Genomic DNA, 15,972 nt, shown 5'->3' on the forward strand with positions numbered 1-15,972 from the left:
AATAGTTAGAACACTTCTTATAACTTCTGATCTGATTAGTAACTGAAAGAAGGAAAAATTAGGATTTTGTGATGTTTGGTCGGATGTCATCAGCATACAAGCTGATCTTTTTAATGGTGTGAATGAAATGATGCCTGAGATGCCAGCCCGTTCTCACTCACAACTAACCCTAACCCTAACCCAAGCTTCCGTATGTGACAAGTTGGGAGTGAGAACGTGTTGGAGATGCTGATGCATTTCCTAAACGAAGAAACCAGGAGTCCAAAAAAATCTAAAGAGGAGAAGAGAAACAAGTCCTCCATGTCTAATAAACATTTGTAATTATATTTATATTGATATATATTTACATTTATGATGGAAGATAGTAAACGATCTGTATATACTTGTTAAAGACCTACTAGTGTCTGTGTGTGTGTGTGTGTGTGTGTGTGTTCAGTGAACTGTATCAGTCTCTGCAGTAGCTTCCAGCTGCAGCAGTCAGTTCAGTTACTGTTCAGTCTGACTGAGGGAGGTTTTTGTACGACGCTTTTTCACTGTGTGAACACATACTGACTGTTGATATAGTGTGCACTCTGACAGTAATAAACTCCTGAATCTTCAGCCTGAACTCCACTGATGGTCAGAGTGAAGTCAGAGTTTGATCCACTGCCTGAAAAACGATCTGGAATTCCTGATGCCCGATAGGTAGCACCGTAAATCATCAGTTTAGGAGTTTCTCCATCTCTCTGTTGGTACCAGGCTAAGTAGTTCCCACCATAAACATTCTGACTGGTCCTACAGCTGATGGTTGTGGAGCCTCCCAGATCAGATCTCACTGCTGCAGGCTGAGTCACTATGATCTGGCCTCTGGACTCTGAGGATACAGAGACAAAAACATAAAGCAGCGTCATGGTTTTGATGGTTTTGATGGTTTTATCATCTTCATTTCAGAAGGACGGATGTTCATAGAGGAGAGGAGTTTGATTCTCTGGACTTTACCTGTGAAGCAGCAGCAGAGGAGAGTCCAGATGAGGACGGAGTTCAAAGTCATGTTTTTGATGAGGAGGATTTCTGTGGCTTCTGTTGTGATGAAGGACAGCTGTCAGTCATCCAGTGTTCAACTCTCAGGACTATAAACTCTCCCAGAGCACTGGAGCATGGTGCTGCTGATGCAAAGTGGCTCTCTATGGAAATGCTCTGACTGACTCCAACAGGGACTTGGATTACTCTGATGATGCTGTTTCATCAATGGATCAATCAATTTACCAGATTATTGATTAACTATGTGTCACTGATCATTTTCTGTGTTTCATTTATGTTCTGTGAACAGATTGTCTTCAGAAATGTCTGTTTTGATTCATTTTACATCTACAACACTCAGTTTTAATTCAAGACATAATTTAAAATACAGTAAACATGAAACAAAATGATTAATTTTAGAATAAAAATATAAATTATTGGCCTACTGTTATATATTTTCATATCATCCAGTTGTGTTTCACAGACTGAGGCTGTTTTTGTAGAGTTTGTTGTGTTCAAAGTCAGAGAGCCGTGTCTCTCTACAGTGAGAGGTTTTTGTACGATGACTCAGTCAGTTTGTATCACTGTGGTACACGTTCGGTGGAGGAACCAGACTGGATGTTGGAAGTAAGTTAAACTTTTAAAGTATTTTATTAAATCCTGAGTGATATTTAGTTTTTTGCACATATGTTTTCTCTGGAAATTGAAATTTCTGATTTTATATCTTAATTTCTACATTTTGACCAACAGTTGTCCACCAGCAACAAAAATAAGAGTTTTGTGTTTGAAATTTAAATGATGAATCAATATATTCTAAGTGTTTGGTCCACAGTAGAAATCATGTAATGTTTTAGATTCAGGCTGAAATTTGAGGACTTGTAGTTTTAGTTTAATGTGACAAAGTCAGAGAGCCGTGTCTCTCTACAGTGAGAGGTTTTTGTACGACGACTCAGTCAGTTTGTATCACTGTGGTTGACTTTTGGTGGAGGAACCAGACTGGATGTTGGAAGTAAGTTTCTGCTCAAATATTAAATATCGAATCATCAGTTAAGTTTATAATTTCTGTGTCTGAACATTTGTAGTCGATATAAGTTTCCACTGAGCTGATCTAAAACACTTTAAAGTCTCAATTTTATTGTTCATTTCTCCTCTTTAACCTTGAAGTTGAACTCAAAGCAGCTTTACTGAACTTTTCTTTACATGTTCCAGTTAGTTTGTTAAATGTGAACAGCAGAAAGATTAAAGAGCAACAATCCTACTTTTAAACATGTTTTTAAATTTTAATCTTTAAATCTCCAATTTGAGTGAATGTTGAGTTAAATTTATTCTGAACAGTGTGGGCGATGATAAAAAAAAATGCTGCACATCTCTCATCATTTAAAATGACAAAAATTGTCTTTTAACCTCAGTTTGAAATATTTATTTGTTCTTAAAGATATTTCTTTCTTTAATATGTCTTAACATGTTGTGTATATTACGTCTGTCTGTTAGTTTTTGCTCATAATGTCCTTTAACACTGAATCTGATTAACTGTTGCTCTTTTGATAGTTTTGTCAGTAAATTTGTTGGTATAAATTCTGAAATTAAATCAAGGATGTCTAAGATATATTTACAAACTTTATATCTTTATTTTCAGTAAATAGTGTAAAATAAAATGCAGTAAAGAGTCATATGAGGACTCTTTCTGTGCTGATCTGCATGAGAGGTTTCTTAAAGGGAAGTGAAACAATGTGTGAGTGAGTGACTGGTGGAGCAGAAAAAACATCTGACAGAAACTCCTTAAAGGGGAAAATCCACTCTCACACAGTAAAGGTGTCCAAGTGTCTGGTGTTCGATTGACAGCTGTGTGGTCCCTGTCCTCTAATGTGATTGGTGTCTCCTAGGTGATGTCCGTCCCACCCTGACGGTGCTGCCCCCCTCCAGCGAGGAGCTGCAGCAGGGGAAGGCCACGCTCATGTGTCTGGCCAACGACGGCTTCCCCTCAGACTGGAGTCTGGCCTGGAAGGTGGACGGCAGCAGCAGCAGCAGCTTGGAGCAGAGCAGGAGCCCCGGGGTGCTGCAGAAGGACGGCCGCTACAGCTGGAGCAGCACCCTGAGGCTCCCTGCAGACCAGTGGAGGAAGGTGGTCTCTGTGACCTGTGAGGCCACCCAGGGCTCCCAGACTCCAGTCTCAGAGACACTGAGGAGAGACCAGTGTTCCCAGTCCTGACCTGACTCACTGCTACTGCTTTTACTCTGCTACTGCTCTCACTCCGATCTCTGCAACTATCTCTCTCTTTTATTTCACGTTTCAGTAACAATATTTACTTGCTTGTTGTAATGTTTCAATATAATTTCAGTATTTCCAGACAATAAAGATCTGTTCATCAAATCACTTGTTTTCATCTTTATTATTATAAAAGTGTCTTAATTATTTTCTCTTAATGGTAACAGTAATGATATTAAATCCTGATAAAAACTGAGTTATAAATGTTTCAACTGCTCTATGAAGACTTCCGAAGGAAAATGTAAGATCACATAATGTATTGATTCATATACTGTATATTAGGAAAGTATTTACACTCAAACAACACTCTTAGATATTATGTGATTAATGCTACACAGTCATGGTGGTAGAAAGTCCATAATTTGTTTTCATAGTTTACAGTAAAGTCATAATAATTGTAGATAATGCTTTGCTGGAGTCACTTCAGATTTGTCTGTAATAATTAATTGATTAATTTTAATGAAAAATCCTCCAATCATCTTATGTTACTGAAGTGTGTCAGTGCGAAGAGTCTAATATTTTTATTTTTTCAGATGTATTAAAAGCATGTACATAATCTTTTAAACAAAATCACAAAAGCCTCAGAAATATGTTCTAATTCTGAAATAAAAAGCAAAATATCATCAGCATAAAGAGATATAAAATGAGTGTGATCTGACATTTTAACCCTGGACATTTTTACAAACTGCTTCTGCTGAAGAGTTGAAACACAAAGACAAATGAAAGAGTTGAAAAAGGGAAAGAATTCAAGTATTAATTAATTCCATAATCAATTAAATGTTTTTTGGTTTATATTATAAATACTTGCTGCTGGAATAAAAACATGCAAAATGACAAATATATGTCACATGACATGATTAGTAATTTACAACACAAATGATAGTAGATTTTATCATGATAACATTTTGTAATTTATTTCTAAAACATTGTATGTTTGAGTATCTATGAAAAATGGTAAGAGATGAAATAAATAAATAATAATAGTTTTAGTGTTCATGTGTTGTAGTCAGTAGATTAAACTTATTAAAGAATTGAAATCATACTTCAACAGAGGTTGGATTTGATGTTCAGCCAAATGTTTCATATTCTGTATTAATGAAAGTATTTAAAATCTTTTTTTCGTTATTGTTAAATACAGAATATTTGGTGTTAAAATGTTCAAATTAAATTATTAAAACCTCTGTTGTTTTAGTTTGAGTGCAGCTGTTGAGTCAGATCAGTTCCTCTTCAGCTGAGGGAGGTTTTTGTACGACGTTGTATCACTGTGTGAACGGTCTCCTGGCACTCTGCTGACAGTAATAAACTCCTGAATCTTCAGCCTGAACTCCACTGATGGTCAGAGTGTAGTCAGTATTTGATCTACTTCCACTAAAACGATCTGAAACTCCAGGCTGACGGTTTGTAGCTTGATAAATCAGGAGTTTAGGGGCTTCTCCAGTTTTCTGAAGGTACCAGTGGAGGTAGCTGGTACTATAACTGCTTTTACATCTGATGGAGACAGTCTGTCCTGGAACAACAGACTGAGATCCAGGAGACTGAGTCAGGATGATTTGTCCTGATGATCCTGGAAAACATGAAAAAGAGGAGAAGGGTTATTGAGACAAATCCAGCATGGAGAAAGATGATCAACATGAAAACAGAAGAGTATCATTTCTTTAACATGGAGAATAGATGGAAGAAGGTAAATGCTGCTTGTTTCAGTGTTTCTCCATCACAGCAGAACATCATTGTGGTGAACCTGGTTGCATCCTGAAGCAAAGTTTTCACAAGAGAGTCTCACCCTGAACAAGGAGCCCCAGGGTGGCCAGCAGTAGAGTCAGTGACATCATCATTGTGCTACCGGCGGCGTGTCAGTGGCTCTGAAAGGTCTGGACAGCCACTGATCAACACTGGCCTTTTAACGGCTGGGAGCAGAGAGGCAGGACAGATATGCAAACACACAGAGTCAGTCAACTGTAGCTGTCCTCAACATATCATGCTGTTTCCTCCTCACTGCTGGGAGAACTCAACATTTACATCATCCTCATGTAGATTAAAAAACTAAAGATGTTGTCATTTGTCATCCTCAACAATCAAATCCTAACAGCAAATGACCTTTTATGTGAAATAGTTTTTCTTATTTAATCAGATCAAAGTCATGAAGGAAGCACAAACACATTTTTACAGCATCAAATACAATACAGGCAATGAAAAGGAGCAAAGAAAACTGTCACTCATTACACTAAAAATTATATATAATATACAGTTAAATTGCACATTGTACAGATATTTTAACTTTAAAGAATCGAGCTTAGTGTAAGTTCAAGCAGGAAGACTATCTACTACTCATTCATTCATTCTCATTCCTCTCTCTCTCTCTCTCTCCCACTGCTTCTCCTGCTCTCGTATCAGTTGTTCATGGACGTTACTCTCAGTTAACAAATCAGATTCTGCCAGTATTTCTATCAGACTATCATGTCTTAGCTGCCAAACTTAAAATTTGATCTTCTCTCTGTCGTTGTCAGCTGACATTTCAGTGTGAATCGCTGTGACCTTCCTCCACCCTGTTCACCTCCACTTCATCACGTCAGCACACAAGATCACCAGAAGCAGCTCCTCTTCTCATCATCCAGATCCCAATATTCCCATATTCATCACCACCACCAGAGTCTAGACTCCATCGAGGGGATATCCTATTCTACTCACGCCTTAACTGCCCCTTTATAAATGACATCACAATGGGGTCTAATCACCAAAGACTTTTCACATTATGCATGTTCAATAAAATCATTGTCACTTAAAAAATTGAAGTCTCTCATGATTGAAATATTTTTAAGCAGCTAACTGCATTTAACATCAATCCCACTCCCACTAAAATGATCTGAAGTTCCAGATGTAAGGCTTGTAACTCCATAAATCAGGAGTTTAGGATCTCCTCCAGATTTCTGAAGGTATCAGTGCAGGTAGTATGGATGTGCAGAGAGTCCAGTATTTGTATTTGTATCTATATTTGTTGAGGCAGCAAAATTATTTGTATTTGTAATCTAATAAAAGTGGAAAGAGGCTTAAAACTCCTGTTTTTGTTTTTATGACACTTTTAATGTAAGTGTTCATGAATAAACTACCCTACGAAGGAGGTCCCCACACCGGGTCTCGAACTGCAGTCCCCTAGATCATATACGACTGTGCTGACTACTGAGCTAAAACTTTACTCATCACCTCATTGCAGACAGACCTCTACCTATTTATACACCCATTGTTTTTATTGTCTTCCTGACAGCACAGCGTGTAACGTATAGGAGAGTACTTCAAAGACGGTTCTTGCTTTCCACTTTTCATTTATTACCTATTTTTTACAACCTAACATTTTTGAAAAGAGAAGGGGAACAACAGGTTATGGAGAGTCCCTTGAAAGCACTTTGCGTGTGTCAGTAGTTCAGCTTTATCTCTGGGGAACACCCCCAACTCCAGGAGTAATGTCCAAATTAGGAAATGTGCGTCATGTAGCAGGTGGATGTGACTCCCCTCGTTGAGACCTGCTGATAGACGTAACAGCGGAGCAGAGGAGAGACACTGAGATAGTGATGTAACCGACCTGCACGCTGGTATTTGAAATGTTTTTTTTTTCTTCTCAAAAACAAATACTGTTTAAAATATTTGTATGGAACAAATATTTGTAAAAAAACACAAGAAAAACAATATTTGTGCTTTGCTGAATAACGTATTTGTATTTGGGCCCAACCCTAGCAGGTAGTCATTATATGATCTGACTTCACATGCACTGCTGGGAAAATTCACTGGTCAAATGTCTACATTGTATTTAAATGAATGAACTATAATCACATTATTTTCTTTTAGTGATTTTTGTATTGGGTTGAATACACTGTAATTAATTTGTAGCTGATACATCAGATTTTTACGTTGCACATACTGTAAATAGTTGAAGTTTAAAAATCTTCAAGGGGAATGAAAGAATCTAGCTCGGGGCAGTTTACACTTCATTTAATTTTAACAGATGAAGAGTATCTGGAGCAAATTCTGCCAAGTTTACTATGTACTTTAGTTTACTAGATTGTAATGAGAGAAGACGTGAGGTAGTTTGGAAGCTTTTACAGTTGACTTTTATGAGTGAACATCATGAGATGATTATTCTATCTTGTCAGTTATGAAGTTCATACAACGTTTTTATACACAGAAAGATGATGAGTGTGAGATGTGTCATAATATAATGTGATGAAGAGGATTTAACAGCTGAGGTGATGATGGGGCAGCATGAAAGAACAGAGTGTCTCTGTTTGATAGATTTTACATTTTTAAGTCAAGATGAATCTTGAATGACTAAATATTTGTTTGACTCAGTAAGAGGTTGTTGAGGTGGGAGGTGGACTGTTTGACCTTCAGGAGGAAAACTGATAGAGACACTATGAACATCATAAATCATCTGTGTGTGTGTGTGTGTGTGTGTGTGTGTGTGTGTGTGTGTGTGTGTGTGTGTGTGAGAGAGAGACAATCATTGTCCAGAAACTGTTTTCCTTAAAGTGTTCTGACATATTTTCATTTATCTTAAAAACTGCAATGTGTAAATTATTTAATCTATTTAATATGTGTGTGTGTGTGTGTGGGTGTGTGTGTGTGTGTGTGTGTGTTCAGTGAACTGTATCAGTCTCTGCAGTAGCTTCCAGCTATATACATGTGTATATATATATATATATATATATATATACACACACACACACACACACACACACACACACACACACACATATATATATATATATATATATATAATGATAACATTTTGTAATTTATTTCTAAAAAAGTGTATGTTTGAGTATCTGTAAAGATAGTTAGAGAATGAAATAAATAAATAATAATAGTTTTAGTGTTCATGTGTTGTAGTCAGTAGATTAAACTTATTAAAGAATTGAAATCATACTTCAACAGAGGTTAGATTTGATGTTCAGCCAAATGTTTCACATTCTGTATTAATGACAGCATTTAAAATAAATATTTTTCTGTAAAATACAGAATATTTAGTGTTAACATGTTCAAATTAAATGATTAAAACCTCTGTTGTTTTTGTTTGAGTGCAGCTGTTGAGTCAGATCAGTTCCTCTTCAGCTGAGGGAGGTTTTTGTACGACGTTGTATCACTGTGTGAACGGGAAGCTGTAACTCTGCTCACAGTAGTAAAGTCCCGAATCTTCAGCCTGAACTCCACTGATGGTCAGAGTGTAATCAGTATTTGATCTACTTCCACTAAAACGATCTGAAACTCCAGGCTGACGGTTTGTAGCTCCGGAAATCAGGAGTTTGGGAGCTTCTCCAGTTTTCTGAAGGTACCAGCCGAGGTAGCCATAAGCATTTGAACTGGTTTTACATCTGATGGAGACAGTCTGTCCTGGAACAACAGACTGAAATCCAGGAGACTGAGTCACAGTGATTTGTCCTGATGAACCTGGAAAACATGAAAAAGAGGAGAAGGGTTATTGAGACAAATCCAGCTTGGAGAAAGATGATCAACGTGAAAACAGAAGAGTATCATTTCTTTAACATGGAGAATAGATGGAAGAAGGTAAATGCTGCTTGTTTCAGTGTTTCTCCATCACAGCAGAACATCATTGTGGTGAACCTGGTTGCATCCTGAAGCAAAGTTTTCACAAGAGAGTCTCACCCTGAACAAGGAGCCCCAGGGTGGCCAGCAGTAGAGTCAGTGACATCATCATTGTGCTGCTGGCGTGTCAGTGGCTCTGAAAGGTCTGGACAGCCACTGATCAACACTGGCCTCTTAACGGCTGGGAGCAGAGAGGCAGGACAGATATGCAAACACACAGAGTCAGTGAACTGTAACTGTCCTCAACATATCATGCTGTTTCCTCCTCACTGCTGGGAGAATTCAACATTTACATCATCCATAACATAAAGGAGTGACAATCTGAGGGAGAGAACTTCATTAAGCAGTTAGAAAGACTGATGGGAAATGTGTAAAGGAAGAATTTTGAGGCTAAATTCACAGAATTGTTTTCAGTTTTTTTTAAACATGGTTGATATTTTGTTTTTCTCAAGTGCAGAATGTGCAACTAGTGATGTGAAAGGCCTCAAATCCAGAGTTTTACAGATATATGGAGGTGTTTCTTCATTAAATGTGTTTGATTTCTTAAATGTGTATTCTATTGAATACACATTTATTTAAGATGTGTATCATTTCTTTATGTCCTTTGAGAATATAACTTCTCATCCATATTATTTTCAAACATATTGGAATGATGTGTTTGATACTCCTCTTCCTTGGTTAAACATTTTTAGATGTATTTACTCGTCATCTTGCTCTACTTATTTATGGGCCTTTCAGTTAAAAACGTTTTATAAGATGTTACCAACAAGAAAAATGCTCAAGATATGGAGAATAACTCAGGATAATATTTATAGATTTTGTGGTGATGAGGAGGAGGATATTATGCATTTATTTGTCTAGTGGTTTCATCCTTTTGGCAGCAGGTGGCAAATTGGTTATCTGAACAAGCAATCCTTTTACCTTTATCCCCTCTCAATATTATTTGGGATTATCAAGATGATAAAAATATGTTATTGAATATTATTGTGCTGCTTGGCAAGCTTTATATATTTGATTCTCTAAAAAAGCCGGTTTTGAGTTCCTTCATATTACATTTAAAACATTAATATTTGCAGGAAAAGATCATTATTAAATAATAATATATTATTATTAAAGGCAGAGCAAAAAGCTCAGACATATATAAATGGGAGATCTTGACAATATCAAAAACTTGGGATACAGAACTATGATTATTCTATGTTATCATAAATTAACATTATCTCTTTTTTATTTAGTTCCTTCTATAAAATGATGTGTTTAATTTAAATTGCTGTATAAGTGAATATTTTTGAACCACAACCATATATAGTGCTTGACATGTTTGTACATATACATATGTCTGTATATATGTATATATATATATATATATATATATATATATGTGGTATGTCTGTTGTTTTTGTTTATGTGTGTGAGTATTGAATATGTGTTTTATGTTTGTGTAAAATAAAACAAGAAAAAAAAAGATCTAATGCAAATTTAAAAATAGGAGTGAGAATAGTTAGAACACTTCTTATAACTTCTGATCTGATTAGTAACTGAAAGAAGGAAAAATTAGGATTTTGTGATGTTTGGTTGGATGTCATCAGCATACAAGCTGATCTTTTTGATGGTATGAATGAAATGATGCCTGAGATGCCAGCCTGTTCTCACTCCCAACTCGTCACATATTGAAGCTTGGTCAGGACCCTGTACTGTCACATTTTAACGCACTGGGTACCCCTTTAGCGTCATTTATGAACGCGCAGGGTAGTCCGATAGACTTCTGTTGAACTCCCACAACGTCTGAAATAGACGCCATGAGACCGATGACGTCTATAGGTGACAAATTTCAGCCTGGTCACCAGAATAAAACGTTGGCATTGTATGTTTGTGCAAACCACAGATACGTTGGATATCTACATTTCAACACCTGGAATATGGAGCATATTGATATTTCAACAATACGTTTCATATCAACATTTCTGAAGTGACGTACTTGACATAACATCTATATAAGTTGACTTTCTTATTAGGAGGTGGAGGGGTTGTAACATTGTTGGCAGACAGAAAGTTGGAAATCAGCACAGAGCACGGTTCCTTGCCAGTTTTATTTTATTTTATATTTTAACTCAAATCATGACCTTTCCCTAACCCTAACCCAGTGGTTTTTGTGCCTAAACCTCACCGGACCTTAACCACCGTGTTGTCACACCATAAAATATTATTTTTTTAACAATGACTGCTCTGATACTGCACGTTGAAAAACGACACTAAAGGGGTACCCAGTGTGTTAAAAAGTGATGCTACGGGTTCCTGACCAAGTTTCCATATGTGACGAGTTGTGAGAGAGAACGTGTTGGAGATGCTGATGCATTTCCTAACGGAAGAAACCAGGAGTCCAAAAAAATCTAAAGAGGAGAAGAGTAACAAGTCCTCCATGTCTAATAAACATTTGTAATTATATTTGTATTGATATATATTTACATTTATGATGGAAGATAGTGAACGATCTGTATATACTTGTTAAAGACCTACTGGTGTCTGTGTGTGTGTGTGTGTGTGTGTGTGTGTGTGTGTTCAGTGAACTGTATCAGTCTCTGCATTAGCTTCCAGCTGCAGCAGTCAGTTCAGTTTCTGTTCAGTCTGACTGAGGGAGGTTTTTGTACGACGCTTTTTCACTGTGTGAACACACGCTGACTGTTGATAGAGTGATAACTCTGACAGTAATAAACTCCTGAATCTTCAGCCTGAACTCCACTGATGGTCAGAGTGAAGTCAACTCCATTCCCTGTTCCACTTCCACTGAATCTGGAGGAGATTCCTGTAACTCTGTCTGATGTTGCATAGATCAGAAGTTTAGGAGCTTCTCCAGTTTTCTGATGGTACCAGGACAGCCAGTATTTTGAACCAGTCCAGAGAGCAACTTGTCTATTGGCTTTACAGTCAATAGAGACAGTTTGACCAAGCTGCAGTGATTTGGCTGCTGGTTGAGTCAAGACAACATTTTGTCCAACAGACCCTGAGGAGAGAGAAGAAACACTGGACATGAGATGGTGAAACTCAGCTACACTCCAAATGATTTTCACTTGACAGAAAAATGATTTTCCTCACCCTGAGTGAAGCAGAGGAGAGTCCAGATGAGGACGGAGATCAAAGTCATGTTTTTGATGAGGAGGATTTCTGCGGCTTCTGTTGTGATGAAGGACAGCTGTCAGTCATCCAGTGTTCAACTCTCAGGACTATAAACTCTCCCAGAGCACTGGAGCATGGTGCTGCTGATGCAAAGTGGCTCTCTATGGAAATGCTCTGACTCCAACAGGGACTTGAATTACTCTGATGATGCTGTTTAATCAATGGATCAATCAGTTTATTAGAATATTGTTCAGAATGTATTTTTTATGGTTTCAGCTTTTACTCATATTTTCTTTCAGAATGTCTCATGTTTATTTATATTATTTCTAAAGAAATTAAGATCAATTTATCTTCAAAACATGAAATAAATGTACACATTCTGGAAATATCTGTCACTCAGGTGATGTTACTTGTAATTTTACGAACAGAGACTTGTTTTTTTGAGTGAGCCGTGTCTCTCTACAGTGAGAGGTTTTTGTACGACGACTCAGTCAGTTTGTATCATTGTGGTTCACGTTCGGTGGAGGAACCAGACTGGATGTTGGAAGTAAGTTTGTACTCAAATATTACACATAATGTTGACATGTAAAGCTTTAATGTGTTAAAATGTTTGTAGTAGATACAAATATCATCTGTGTTGATTTATATCACTTATATTCTCTTCTGTTTTAATCATGATGTAACTCAGACCAGCTTCAATAAACTGGTCTTTACACATTATTGTCAAACTGAAATGTGAACAGCTTGAGAAGAAAAAAGATTAAAGAACAATACTTCTACTTTTAAAATGTTAACAAAAATTAAAATTTCCACTTAATAGTTAACTATTATGAAGTTGAATTAAAATTTATTTCAACGATGTAAAAATGAAAAATGTTTTCATATCTCTGATCCTCTTACTGTGATTGGTTTCTTACTGTAAGATAATATTTAGTGTGATTTATATTTTTTGGTGGTGGGAGCTGTGATTATGAAAGTTTCTGATGCCGATTTGTGTTTTCATATTTTCTGTTAACAGGATATAATTGAGATAGATGTGATCCAGTATGAGGCCGAGGTCAAAGGTCATGACCAAGTAATTTCTAACCAAAAGTCTCCGGCCAATCTCTCTCCTCATTGGACGGTAAATGGGTTGATTATCATTTTAAAACATGATGGTAAGAATTGATGGAGAGAAGCTGTGATGGAAAACTTAATTGATTTCCCCTGAGACAATCATTGTCCAGAAACTGTTTTCCTTAAAGTGTTCTGACATATTTTCATTTATCTTAAAAACTGCAATGTGCAAATTATTTAATCTATTTAATATGTGTGTGTGTGTGTGTGTGTGTGTGTGTGTGTGTGTGTGTGTGTGTTCAGTGAACTGTATCAGTCTCTGCAGTAGCTTCCAGCTGCAGCAGTCAGTTCAGTTTCTGTTCAGTCTGACTGAGGGAGGTTTTTGTACGACGCTTTTTCACTGTGTGAACACATACTGACTGTTGATATAGTGTTTACTCTGACAGTAATAAACTCCTGAATCTTCAGCCTGAACTCCACTGATGGTCAGAGTGTAGTCAGTCCCAGATCCACTTCCACTAAAAAGATCAGAAACTCCAGGCTGAAGGTTTGTAGCATAATAAATCAGGAGTTTAGTAGCTTCTCCAGGTTTCTGAAGGTACCAGTTGAGGTAGCTGGTACTATGACTGGTTTTACATCTGATGGAGACAGTCTGTCCTGGAACAACAGACTGAGATCCAGGAGACTGAGTCACAGTGACTTGTCCTGATGAACCTGGAAAACATGAAAAAGAGGAGAAGGGTTATTGAGACAAATCCAGCTTGGAGAAAGATGATCAACATGAAAACAGAAGAGTATCATTTCTTTGACATGGAGAATAGATGGAAGAAGGTAAATGCTGCTTGTTTCAGTGTTTCTCCATCACAGCAGAACATCATTGTGGTGAACCTGGTTGCATCCTGAAGCAAAGTTTTCACAAGAGAGTCTCACCCTGAACAAGGAGCCCCAGGGTGGCCAGCAGTAGAGTCAGTGACATCATCATTGTGCTGCCGGCGTGTCAGTGGCTCTGAAAGGTCTGGACAGCCACTGATCAACACTGGCCTCTTAACGGCTGGGAGCAGAGAGGCAGGACAGATATGCAAACACACAGAGTCAGTCAACTGTAGCTGTCCTCAACATATCATGCTGTTTCCTCCTCACTGCTGGGAGAACTCAACATTTACATCATCCATAACATAAAGGAGTGACAATCTGAGGGAGAGAACTTCATTAAGCAGTTAGAAAGACTGATGTGAAATGTGTAAAGGAAGAATTTTGAGGCTAATTTTACAGAATTGTTTTCAGTTTTTTTAACATGGTTGATATTTTGTTTTACTCAAGTGCACAATGTGCAACTAAAGATGTGAAAGGCCTCAAATCCAGAGTTTTACAGATAGATGGAGGTGTTTCTTCATTAAATGTGTTTGATTTAATAAATGGGTATTCTATTGAATACCCATTTATTTAAGATATGTATCATTTCTTTATGTTCTTTGAGAATATAACTTCTCATCCATATTATTTTCAAACCTATTGGAATGATGTGTTTGATACTCCTCTTCCTTGGTTAAACATTTTTAGATGTATTTACTCGTCATCTTGCTCTACTTATTTATGGGCCTTTCTGTTAAAAAAATTATAAGATGTTACCAATAAGAAAAATGTTTAATATATGGAGAATGACTGAGGATAATATTTATAGATTTTGTGGTGATGAGGAGGAGGATATTATACATTTATTTGTCCAGTGGTTTCATCCTTTTGGCAGCAGGTGGCAAATTGGTTATCTGAACAAGCAATCCTTTTACCTTTATCCCCTCTCAATATTATTTGGGGTTATCAAGATGATAAAAACATGTTATTGAATATTATTGTGTTGCTTGGCAAGCTTTATATATTTGATTCTCTAAAAAAGCTGGTTTTGAGTTCCTTCATATTACATTTAAATCTTTAATATTTGCAGGAAAAGATAATTATTAAATAATAATATATTATTATTAAAGGCAGAGCAAAAACCTCAGACATAAATAAATGGGAGATCTTGACAATATCAAAAACTTGGGATACAGAACTATGATTATTCTATGTTATCATAAATTAACATTATCTCTTTTTTTATTTAGTTCCTTCTATAAAATGACGTGTTTAATTTAAATTGCTGTATAAGTGAATGTTTTTGAACCACAACCATATATAGTGCTTGACATGTATGTACATATATGTATGTTTGTATATGTGTATATATATGTATATATGTGGTATGTCTGTTGTTTTTGTTTGTGTGTGTGTGTGAGTATTGAATATGTGTTTTATGTTTGTGTAAAATAAAACAAGAAAAAAAAGATCTAATGCAAATTTAAAAATATGGGTGAGAATAGTTAGAACACTTCTTATAACTTCTGATCTGATTAGTAACTGAAAGAAGGAAAAATTAGGATTTTGTGATGTTTGGTCGGATGTCATCAGCATACAAGCTGATCTTTTCAATGGTGTGAATGAAATGATGCCTGAGATGCCAGCCCGTTCTCACTCACAACTAACCCTAACCCAAGCTTCCGTATGTGACGAGTTGGAGTGAGAACGTGTTGGAGATGCTGATGCATTTCCTAACTGAAGAAACCAGGAGTCCAAAAAAATCTAAAGAGGAGAAGAGAAACAAGTCCTCCATGTCTAATAAACATTTGTAATTATATTTATATTGATATATATTTACATTTATGATGGAAGATAGTTAACGATCTGTATATACTTGTTAAAGACCTACTGGTGTCTGTGTGTGTGCGTGTGTGTGTGTGTGTGTGTGTGTGTGTGTTCAGTGAACTGTATCAGTCTCTGCAGTAGCTTCCAGCTGCAGCAGTCAGTTCAGTTTCTGTTCAGTCTGACTGAGGGAGGTTTTTGTACAACGCTTTTTCACTGTGTGAACACCCACTGACTGTTGATATAATGTGCACTCTGACAGTAATAAA

General features: G+C 36.7%; 5 gene segments (V, D, J or C); 2 read left to right on the forward strand and 3 right to left on the reverse strand.

Annotated features, from left to right (window-relative positions):
- Nucleotides 1–3,208, forward strand: part of LOC121913210 — a 756,822-nt gene extending 753,614 nt beyond the window's left edge. Inside the window, 2 exon segments of the V gene segment in view lie at nucleotides 1,593–1,626; nucleotides 2,883–3,208. Of these exon segments, the coding sequence occupies nucleotides 1,593–1,626; nucleotides 2,883–3,208 (360 nt within the window).
- LOC121913208 overlaps nucleotides 1–15,972 on the forward strand; it is an 899,212-nt gene that overhangs the window by 767,693 nt on the left and 115,547 nt on the right.
- Nucleotides 4,525–5,097, reverse strand: LOC121913251. The segment is given in 2 exon segments: nucleotides 4,525–4,829; nucleotides 5,046–5,097. Coding segments are annotated over 2 exon segments (357 nt in total).
- On the reverse strand, nucleotides 8,394–8,969 carry LOC121913248. The segment is given in 2 exon segments: nucleotides 8,394–8,701; nucleotides 8,918–8,969. Coding segments are annotated over 2 exon segments (360 nt in total).
- On the reverse strand, nucleotides 13,425–14,009 carry LOC121913237. The segment is given in 2 exon segments: nucleotides 13,425–13,741; nucleotides 13,958–14,009. Coding segments are annotated over 2 exon segments (369 nt in total).

Source organism: Thunnus maccoyii, chromosome 15 (genome assembly GCF_910596095.1).
Source record: "Thunnus maccoyii chromosome 15, fThuMac1.1, whole genome shotgun sequence".
Lineage (NCBI taxonomy): Eukaryota > Metazoa > Chordata > Actinopteri > Scombriformes > Scombridae > Thunnus > Thunnus maccoyii.